Source organism: Larimichthys crocea, chromosome XI, assembly GCF_000972845.2.
Source record: "Larimichthys crocea isolate SSNF chromosome XI, L_crocea_2.0, whole genome shotgun sequence".
Lineage (NCBI taxonomy): Eukaryota > Metazoa > Chordata > Actinopteri > Sciaenidae > Larimichthys > Larimichthys crocea.
In genome coordinates this window covers 13,988,488-13,999,576 of record NC_040021.1, presented here as the reverse complement: position 1 = coordinate 13,999,576, position 11,089 = coordinate 13,988,488, and the positions used below count along the sequence as shown (strand labels likewise).

At 39.7% G+C, this 11,089-nt stretch overlaps 2 protein-coding genes across 2 annotated transcripts in view; both read right to left on the bottom strand.

Moving 5' to 3' along the window:
- Positions 1 to 1,123, bottom strand: part of LOC113746826 (uncharacterized protein K02A2.6-like) — a 9,149-nt gene extending 8,026 nt beyond the window's left edge. The window contains exon 1 of the mRNA XM_027283889.1: positions 983 to 1,123. The gene's annotated coding sequence lies outside the window, so the exon portion shown is untranslated. The remainder of the gene's footprint in view (positions 1 to 982) is intronic.
- Positions 1,124 to 1,874: 751 nt separating this feature from the next.
- On the bottom strand, positions 1,875 to 2,800 carry LOC109143072 (cilia- and flagella-associated protein 251; the record flags this gene model as incomplete). Its single annotated transcript, XM_027284289.1, has 1 exon — positions 1,875 to 2,800. A coding segment is annotated over one exon (540 nt), but the record flags the coding sequence as incomplete, so codon positions are not given.
- Between the last annotated feature and the right edge of the window lie 8,289 nt (positions 2,801 to 11,089).

The following is an 11,089-nucleotide window of genomic DNA, read 5'->3' as shown; positions in this document are numbered from 1 at the left end:
TTATTGATGCCGCACAAGCACTAAATCGATTTTTACTGCACATCGTCTCCATCACGCACGCATGTGCATCCGTCATTGTCATGGAGACAGAAAGGTCACGCACGACCGTGGTGACGTAAGGGCACGCAAACCTGTAGAATTGTTCACTCGCGCTTGGACTCGAGAGATCGTTGACCTGTGTGAACACCTGTCCGTGAAAAAGTTGCATCCAACCTGAAAACTCATCCTACACTCATCCTACACGAGAGGAAAGCTCCGTGAAACCCCCTACTACACGAGAGGAAAGCTCCGTGAAAGACTAAAAGACCAGCCTGCTGAGACATGTCACGTAAGACACCTTTTAAACTTTTCCCAAATTGAGTTTTTTTTAGTACAAAATGTATATTTCATTCATGTAAACCGGCCTGTTAGGAAAACACAGTTTTTGTTGACACTCGGTTTTTCTCGGTTTAAAATGTTTATTAGATGATAAGAAATTGGACTGAAAGTTTCGGGATAGCTGTGAAATGTGTTGATAGTTGTGTAGTAATTAAAAAATGATTTCTGTAAATAGATATTTTTAGTTTTTTGGCGACCCTCAACGTTTTTCTCGGTGTAAAATGATTTCTAGATGGTAAATATTGGCTGAATGTTTTAATAATTGTGTAGTACTCAAAGAATATCTTAAATTTTAGTTTAAGGCGTTCATTTTTTACAAGTTTATCGACCAAAATTTATGAAAAAATTATATTTTTCGAATAATGCTAAAAAATATATTTATTATTCTGGTGCACCATGGAGACCATTGAACGTTCTTGACATCAGAACGTGCAAATGTAAACAAACCGGGGCCCGTTGCCACAGTAACCTGCTTACGTATTGTAATGTTTGTGATGTGGATTCATGCACCAGACGAACACCGACTTACTGAACAGCAACATGGTTTATTAACAAAGGCTTTTACACACACCGCCATCGCTGTCTCCTTGACTAACTTGACGACCTGTTCCTCCACCAGGTGGCGTAGTTTATACTGTCAACACATAACGTTACTGTGAACATCACACGTATGATTTGAAGTTTGTTGTGATGGATGAAGTTTGATTTAAAACGCATCAATATCAATTTAATTTAATTAATCTAATTATTTTAATTGAACATAGAGTCACAATCAGAGCAACTTTTCAAGTTCAAAATTGATCAGATATTGCTCAAAATGCACCAGACAGAAGATGAAGTGAACCAAAGTGTCTGAAAGTCTTTAGATCCACAACCAAAACTGTAGTGTACTTTCATCCTGATGTATATGAATAATTTACCACAAATTACCATTGTTTTGAGCTTATTTTGGAGGATTAAGAATGTTAACTGTACATAATTTCATCAAAGTATCCACCGTTTGGTGTGTGTAATGGTGCACAGAGGTCTGTGCGCATCAGGGCTGATATCATATTTGTTCCTACATGATTATTGTAGCAAAGAGAGTTCACAATAATAGGATGATATTTATAGAAACACAACTTATTGCAGACTTTATGGAAGTTACGCACAGACATAAAAAACAATGTTACTACATCAGTTCCCACCCACCCAGGATTATTTCCTTTTCCATTTAATATAACATAAGTGTGATGAAGTGTGAAAGATCTGTGGCTCATTGTTCAGATATTCATTTTATTTTATTATTATTATAAGATGGAGCTGAAACAGGAATGTTGCAGGGTTTTTTTAATGTGGATTTCTGTTTTCTGTCACACAAATGTGTGTTAACTTGACTGACTCTTCCTTCAATTAGCAGAGACAGGGGGCGGTCGGTGGCGTAGTGGGTTAAGCGGCCGTGCGGAGGCTGCAGCTGGCCCCGGCTCGAATCCTGCATCGGACGGCCATTTACTGCGTGTCACTCCCCCTCTCTCTGCCTCCTATCTGTCCTATCATTAAAGGCCTAAAAATCTAAAAAAAAATTAGCAGAGACAGAAGTACTGAACGTCATAACTAAATCTGAATGAATACAGCTTCAACGCTTTGGTGCCTTATTAATGTCACAGGCTGCTTATTAGAGGGAAGATACACAGTTTAACATGTTGTGCCGGCAGTTATTGCCCACAGAAAATGTGCGAGTATCTACACGTGTCACGTTTATTGTTGTTTTCTCTTAAAGGGATTGCAATGCATCTGCTGCAGCGTATCAGAATCTCACTTTTGTTCTCCATCTCTTCTTCCTCAGGTGGCCCGTTTCACCTTCAGTATCCCGATCCCGAGATGCCTCCTGACGACCTGGTCGTCAGGCTGGTTGACCGGCTTCGGGAGGCTGAGGCTGAGGCTGTGCCTCGCCGTGGCGTTGGCAGACCTCCTCTGCTGCACCCGGTGGTGCAGTGGCAGCAGCAGCTTCTTTTTCCTCCTGCCCGTGCTGCTCCTTTCTTCGCTCCTCACGTTCAGGCTGAACGTCTTCGCTTCCCTCATCTTGCTCACCTTTTTCGTCCTCGCCTTCCTCCTCCCGATCGCTTGGCCGGTGGCGATCATGTTCCTCCTTTTGTTCTTCCTGACCCTTTTGAGGATGACCCTTTTCCTGCTTTCCTTCGTCATCCTCTTCCTCGTCGCCGTGCCATTCCTTTTTTTCTTCTTCGCCCTCCTCCTCCTGCTCCTGCTTTCTTTCATCCTGACCCTCACTCTTGTGGAGATCATGTAGGTCCGCCTGCTGATTTCCTTCTTCCTCCTCCTCCTCCTCCTTTTCTTCGTCCTCCTCCTCTTCCTCCTCCTGCTTCCCCTCCTGCTTCTCCTCCTGCTTCCCCTCCTGCTTCCCCTCCTGCTTCTCCTTCTGCTTCCCCTCCTGCTTCTCCTCCTGCTTCTCCTCCTGCTTCCCCTCCTGCTTCTCCTCCTGCTTCCCCTCCTGCTTCTCCTGCCGCTTCTCCTGCCACTGGCTCTCCCTCCTCTTCTGCCTCCTCTGCAGATCTTGATGGTGACATTTTGGAATCTAATGACAGTCTCTCACCTTCTGACCTAGGGGATCCTGTTCTCGGCACCTCTGGCCGGAGGCGCAGGGAGGACAGCGACTCCGAGGACGAGGGGCCTGCTGCCAAGGTGCCACGTTGCTGATGACAGCGACTCTGATTGAGGATGGTTATAAAAACCCAGGTACATTAACGCACATCGACTCGTACACCTCAAATATTCTTTTCACGTAAATATTTGTATATTTGATCTTTGCTGTCTTTGTTTCTGTTTCTGATTCAGGTAGCGACTTGCACTGGGACCATCCATCGTCTCCGTATGTAAATAGTTCCAAACTTATATTAGTTAGAATTTAGTTAAGTTATTTAAATATGTGGGGCGGCCTTTGCGTCTGGCTGGGCAAACAGATCCCCCGACAGCCTCTGCGTCTGGCGGGGCTGTCCACAAACCAAGGTAGCATCTTGCACTGAGGTTTTTTTTTTTAAGGTTGTTTTAATCCTTCTTCCATGCTTTGACACGACGACTGGGTTGACTTTTCTTTCCTCCTGGGCGGAAATGCTGCGGGAAGCCTATGCAACTGGCAGGGCTGTCAACCCCTCGTCCAAAGGGCAGGATAGGTTAACAACTTAATTGTGTGGTGAGAAAGAGAGAGGAAGACGGCAAAAAGTTGTAAAGAAATATTAAACAATGCCACTTCCACTCTCACCACCAAGAAAGCTCCTTAAAGGAGCATTTTAGACTTGATGCAGCTTTTAAAAAACCCCAAAACAACCAAACTTTGACCAAACAGACGACATCTTGTGGAGCTCCGTCTCCTTCAGGTAGGTATAAACTTCTGAGCAATATGATTAATTCAAATATTCCAAAACAAGCTTACTAACCAATTTTTCTCTTACCAGTCAAATAAAGTAAGTACAAGCTTCTCATCAGATATAATATCACTTACATATTAATTCAAATATTATTTGTCTCGCTTACTAATCACCCTTTCTTCTCTCTTACTCCATCCCCGGAGCTGTGGACGGGAAAAAAAGGTAAGTATGAGCTTCTGATTCAGAAATAAAGTGACAGAATTTTCAATGCATCCATATAATATCACATATTCGATAACTGTACGATTCACAGTTTGACTCATGCTTTTGTCTTTCTCTGCCTCCGGAGCCGCTGCCGTTTACCGTACATCGTCATTTATCTGATTGTAAATATATATTACTTATTTAGTAATTCAAAGGTTATTTGTCTGTCTCACTAACTATTCTTTGTCGTCTTTTTGTCTCCCCACCCGCCACCTGAGCTGCCGCTGTTCACCGTGTCCCGAGGCCCCCTGAACGAGGATGAAAACCAACGCACACAAATTAGTCTCATCAGTCCACTGAGCTGACTTTGTCACTCTGCTTTAAAACTTAACTGTATTAATGTTAAATAAAACACTCAGATGTCTAAAGTGACACTATGTATTGTGAGATTTTCTTTAAAATCACTGATGTTTGATTCCTGTGAATAGGTTTTAAGGATCATAAAATGTAGTTAAACTGTTAGGGAGTTCACAGAGGTACTGCAGGGGGTCTACTAGTTTTTTGTCATAATAATTGACAATTTTCGCTAAAATAATGGTGACTGTGAGTGTACAGATCATTGAGAAATCATCTTGGCATTTAATAACCAATAATAATTATGCATGACCTTTTTTAAATCATAAATTATCATATCATAAATCATTAATTTAAATCAACACATATAGGCTAATAACCCAGTATATAAACAGGTTAATAAGGCGAAATAAAAGTTGAATAAACTAAATATAAAAGTTATTATTTAAGCCAGGATAAAAATAGAAAAAAGGTTGTCTCGTCCAAGGGGTCCTTGAGCTAAAAAAGGTTGAAGATTAAAGTATTCCTGCAGATCCAACATTTCTGAGAAAACCAGCAAAAATCAGGGGATTAAGAAGATGACATCACATTTTTGATCACAGATTAAGAACTTCAAAAAAGTCTATGAACATAATTAAAGAAACCAATGCAGGGTGACAGGAATAAAAAAGAAAATGACTTTACATGAACCTATATATGATTTATGACACATTTAAAATACTTTTTTTGCTACAATGTTTGTTTCTTAGATTACAGTTAACAGTTTAGTGTAACAACTATTTCATACAGTAATTAAGTATTACTTTGTGATGATGCTTCCTCCACTCATAAAATAAAACTAAAGATTTATCGCCATGCTGGAAGCCACAAGAGAATGATTTTCTTTGATACCACTGGGATAAAAAATAAGCAATATAAATATAATATTAAAAAAATACTTTTGTCCTGCGAGTGGCATCAGAGGTACAGTCAACATGTTGGAAAGGCTGTTGACTTTTACACCTGTGCCCCCTGTGACAGAGGTGATCAGCTGCGCTGTTGAGCACATGAAACAGTGCAGTTAGTAGTTTATAGGAACACAAGAGGCATAGTGTGAGTGGCAAGTGGGATAATATACAATAACATCAAATTATATAGATTAATAAATGTTTAAATCTACGATATATTTTTAAAATGAAAATAGCTGTACATTTTTGAGCTGGAATGAGCAATGAACTTTCTTTAACCCCATTTCCCCCCCAGTTCAAGTTGTTAAACATATCCAATTCCACAAGGTGACAAAATCAAATCAAGTCTATTCTGTGTGGGCTTGTTTCTACTGTAACATGGTCGCTATCCACATCTCCAATTCTTCTATCATTGACAGTTGTCTCCCTAACCCAAACAAAACCTTCCTGTGCAGCCGCAATAAAAATATCTTCTCCATCATCTAGCAACAAAAATTGAGCCAGCTGGAACATGTGGATGAGACCTGCACAGCTGTATAGGTTTTTGTAATTGACATAGAGAAGTAGCAGTTCTTAGTTGCTAAGTTTTCCTGGAAACTGTAGCTTCCATGTAGGCTGAGAATGACGTTGGCTGGACCGATATGTCACTTGTTAAGGCAAAATACCCCAGCCACACTAACATAAATCATCCAGCAAGAGCTAGCACAGCTCAAAATCTCCGAATAGCTGCCTATGTCCAATTAGTTCAGCAGTTAAAGCAAGTTTGGTGTTGCACCCGTTGATGACTAAAAGTTGGCGAGAAGGCGGAAATTAGTGATACAAAAATGTCTTCAAGAGGAAACGTGTTCTCTTAAGTTTTAATATGACATATTTTCTTCATATTTTTCTGACCTGCACCTTCCATCACAGCTTTGAATCACTGACAATGATCTTGGCAGGAGGGATATGTCACTCACTGATTAGAAACAAAACAAAATAACCTGCAACCCCATCCCAAGACACTGGCTAACATGTCAACTGTTCGCCAGGCCGAATATCAAATTCAGTCAGGCTAGTTTGTTGTGACTCTTAATTGAAGAAACATTATTAATATAGTGTCAAAGATTAAACCCCAAACGTGATGTTTGGCACCAAAGGATTGTGAAAAGTGTGTTCGGTGTGCAAAAGAGTGCAGACAGCACAAGATTTGTTGTGAAGTGGGCTTTAAATTAGGCTTCAAATCCATTTTTACATGAGGCAATCTTGTCTGGTAGGGACATAAAAGAACTGGATGGCAATTTAGGTTTCAACAGTAATCACTGGGTGAAATTTATTTTTACTCACACATACAGTATGGTCCCTGTTGTTTCCATAGCAACAGGTCATTCTGCCAGAAGAAAGGAGTCATAAAAAAGTGGTTACACATCTGACAAACTTCATTTCCTCATACAGTATGTATCTCTTTCCCTATGTCATCTTGGTCTCTGTCAACAGTCTATAGTCTCTTTTTCTCTAGCTTAATCTCTCTCGGCTCCTTTATGTCTCTTGATACACATCTGTGTTGAGTATCTTCTGCTTGATCTTATCTCAAACAATTCATCATGAGACCTGTTTACCTTCAGATCATACTCTGGTGATTATTTTTCTTTTTTTGCTTTGCACTCTTCACCGCTGACTGGATAATCAAAACTCCCCTGGTCTTTTCTGGCTTTTAGGGACGAGCCATAGAAATAAAAAGTTGCTTTTAAACAACAGAGTCAGTAATGAGGACCTTGTGTTTTGTCTGTCTGGCACCCATTCTTTAAAGTAAAGCAGTCAAGGGCCATCTATTTCGTCTGTGTCAGTTCACTTAATGAGCAGACACCAACAACGCACTGCTGCTTGCTTTCAAATAGTTCACAAACCAATTATTTGTAGAGTTTGAACTTTTGAGGACCATGAGAGTGAGACATGCTACATCAAATTGCCTGTACAAGAGTTACAGGTGCAGGTCAAGCAAGAACACAAAACTAACAAATTGTAGATTCATAGAGTTTTGAACATCAAGCCTATTGGTCTGTACTGTACCATGCGGTGTGTCAATAACATCTCTGAATTAAGTTTCTTGTGATGAATAACATTGGATCGTCTGTTGACAAAAACCAGAAAGAGAGCACATATTACACCCATTTTAAAGTCTCTTCAGAATCGACTTTAAGATTCTTCTACCGGTTTATAAATGTCTTAATGGTCTTAGTCCCACTTATTTCTATCTGATTTACTTGACCAATGAACCATTGAGGACTCTCGGTTCATCTGGGAGTGGCCTTTTAATAATACCAAAAGTCAGAACAAAAATCCACGTGAGGCGTCCTTTTCTCACTGAGGTCCACATCTGTGGAACAACCTCCTTGAAGAACTGAGGGCAGCTGAGAATGTTCATATTTATAAGAGCAAACCTAAAACTTATCTTTTTAATTAGGCTTTTACTTGAACTATTTATATATCTTTTCTGTTTATGTATTTTGATCTGTTACACCATTTTCACTTGATGAGATGGGCGCTTCCTCAGTTTGTGTTGTGCTTTGTTTATAATGGGGTGGGGTGGAGGGTTTGGGGTGGGCAGTGGGTATCGGGTTTTTATTGTGTGAAGCACTTTGTTTTACATGTTTTGTATAAAAAGTGCTATAGAAATAAAGTCTGACTGATTGATTATTATAATGATATTATCATTATATTATACTAATATATGAAGATATATCTCTGCTGTATAAAAACTGTATATGCTACCCAGAATCTGCGGATAAATGGATACCAATGTCAGAATCAGACTTTTTTTTTTTTTTAAACTGTCATCCATCCATCCATTCATCCATCCACTTTCACATATCTAGGGTTGGGTCAGACTGGCAGCAGGTTTAGTAGGGAATTTCAAATGTCCCTCTTCCAAGCAACCCATTCTAGGTCCTCCTAGGGCATCCTACTGTAAGGCGTTCCCAAACCAGATGGGCTATATGGTCCCTCCAGAGGGTACTGGGTCTGCCACGGGGTCTCCTCCCAGTCGGACGAGCCTGGAACGCCTCTATAGAAAGCCACCCAAAGGGACATCCTAATCAGATGCCCGAACCACCTCAGCTGTCTCCTTTCAATGTGAATTAGCAACAGCTCTACTCCTAGCTCCCTCCAGATGTCTGAGCTCTTCACACTATCTCTAAGGCCTTGCCCGGCCAACCATGAGGAAACTCATTTCATTCACTTGTAAACATTAAAAAAAAAAAAAAAAATCTACATATCAAAACAGACGTTTGAAGTTGATCTGCACTGGTTCAAGCAGAGCATTGAAGTTACCCTTGCATTAACTGATGGCATCAGCTGATTCGTCCACCAGGTGTTTGGCTAACAGCTGACTAATAACATCCATACAGGTGGCTAATATAACCTCCTCCCTATGTGCTATATTTTGTTGACCTAACTATAGATTTATGTTCATGTAGGCAGGATTAGTTCTGTCATTGCTACTCAGGCTCTGTGAAAGCTCCCTAAATGCCCACAAAAGTAACCATCAGCTATAAAACGGCCAGTGTCTTCACTAAGAGTGACTAAAGGACTGAAAAGTAGGTCACTGTATGTCCTTATTATTGTCAAGTCTTTATGAACCTTTTGACATCTGTGCGCTCCCGCCTCTATCAAGAGTCTTAGGCTTCAGTGCTTTGTAGAGACAGCTGATTAGTGTGGGAAATCCTGTGATGTGTGACTCATCTGGGAGGTTGTGACCCTTTAGTGAAATCAAGTGAGTGTGCCAGTCATCAGTCAGTGCCAAGAATTTTTTTTTTTTATAGCAGTGAATAAAATCAACTGCATCTCTTGTTTTTCTGGTTGTATAAATATTATAGCCCAAATGCCAGAGAGGATTTACATGCAAAAATACGAGTAAAAAACATCTCTCTTTCACAACAACAGCATGGCAGTGTAGCAGTGCCAGAAGCAAATTGAGTGTGTTTACTGTAGCAGCAACAACAGAGGCACAGAGTTTGTTTTATTCCTATCTAAATATGATTGTTTATCAGTGAAAGTTTCACTTATAGGCAGATAGGTGGGCCGATAACTTCAGGACAGAGATTACCTCATGCAAAAACTTCACAGCCAGTCGTACCTTGTACTCCCCTTGTCATCTGGCATTACAATCCTTTTCCATCTTTGTATGTTTTTTTAATCTGTTTCCCCACTACCAGTATTCACAAAGGAGGACTTAGAGCGAAGCTCACAATATGTTTCATATGTGCTTGTTTACAATATCCGGCTTTGTTTTGAAGCTGGCATGATGCTTTTCCGAAGCAGGTGTTACAAGTTACAAATATCATATAAAACATATAATATGCATACTCAAAACTCAAATATTCTTAGGTAAACAACATGCAAAGAAATAGACATAATGATGCAAACAAATTGGTAGCTGCAGCATGACATGCAGTGTTGTATATCGACTGTGATAACTGCAACACTATCGAATGTGAGTTCGAATTATAATCCATCTTGTCAATTTGTATATGTGCTGTCTCGCTTTTTCTTTGTGTGGTTTGTTTCTGAAAAATAGCCAACAAAACAGTTCTGAGTCTACAAGTGAGCAGTCGAGAAAATTAAGAAATATTCTGTTCCAAGTCAGAGTCTCTCTCAGCCTGAGCACTTGAAGGGGAAATATAATTATGAAAAAGATGGCATGGCATCATCTTAACAAGTGTAAAGGTTATTGTAGTGCGGTATGTAAATTGAATTTGCATTCCTCATCATAGCATAACTTAAAATTCTATTTGATTTTGATGAATTATGAAACATTTCTAATGTTTAAGCTGAGTAGTCTGCATCCTGAAACACTTTTGTTTTGTTGCTGTTTGTTTACATTTTTTCCAGTTGTTCCTATTTTTTTTAATAGGCATTAGGCGGATCCTAAAAGTCCTTATGTCATAACCCGCCGCATAAATAATTTTAAGTTCAGCCAAAAAGATAAATTACTAACTCACATCAAAGCTTGTGTTTTCTCAATAATCCATTATGTTGACTGTCAAAACAAAGAGGCTAATGAGGCTGGAGGATGCATAGTTCACTTGGAGATAAATCTTTATTTATTTATTTATTCATATTTTCAAAATGTAACATTTGAATTTGTGTTGTCGTGAACCCCAGAGACAAACAGCCCAGCAGTCAACAGCCTGTAGTGCAGCACAGTGTACTAATGTATGGTATAAAATATTGGTATATCAATGAGAACTTAGTTGTATGTGTGTGTGTAATAAATCATCCCTGTTTTTAGAAAGAAGAGGGACTTCCAAAAGGTAGTGAAGCTCTAAAAGTCCTCTGACTTTAAAAGGGAAATACTGCGGGGATGTAAATTGGTATGAAAGTGGCAAATGGCTTCAACTCTAACACCGCCTCGCTGAAAGAGAAATAACAGTAATTCTAACCATTCATATCCTCTGGAAAGCGTGGCACGCTTAAAATAAAATATGCTGCCCTATAAGAGCTTTGGCCTTTTATGCATTGTAGAGGAAAATATTACAAAGTGGGCCTTAATCTTTAATTGCAATATTTTTGTCAGAATCAAATTTCTGCTGGCAGAAAAACATCTATCAACAGCAGCACTTGCACTGTGTGACAGGCCCTACTGTATGTGGTATAATGAGGCTGAGTGAAATCCAGCCTCCTAGCCCCATTTTCACTAAAGAATTGTGAGCTGCTGAAGCACTGTAAAGAAAATCCTTTCAGAAAGGTCTTTCAGGTGGGGGTACAAAATTAAGGCATTTTTTTTTTTTTAGATACAATACATGCACTTGATGCACTTGACAATGCTTCTCTCGCTGTGCCTCTCAACTAGTCAGTCTCTCTTTCACT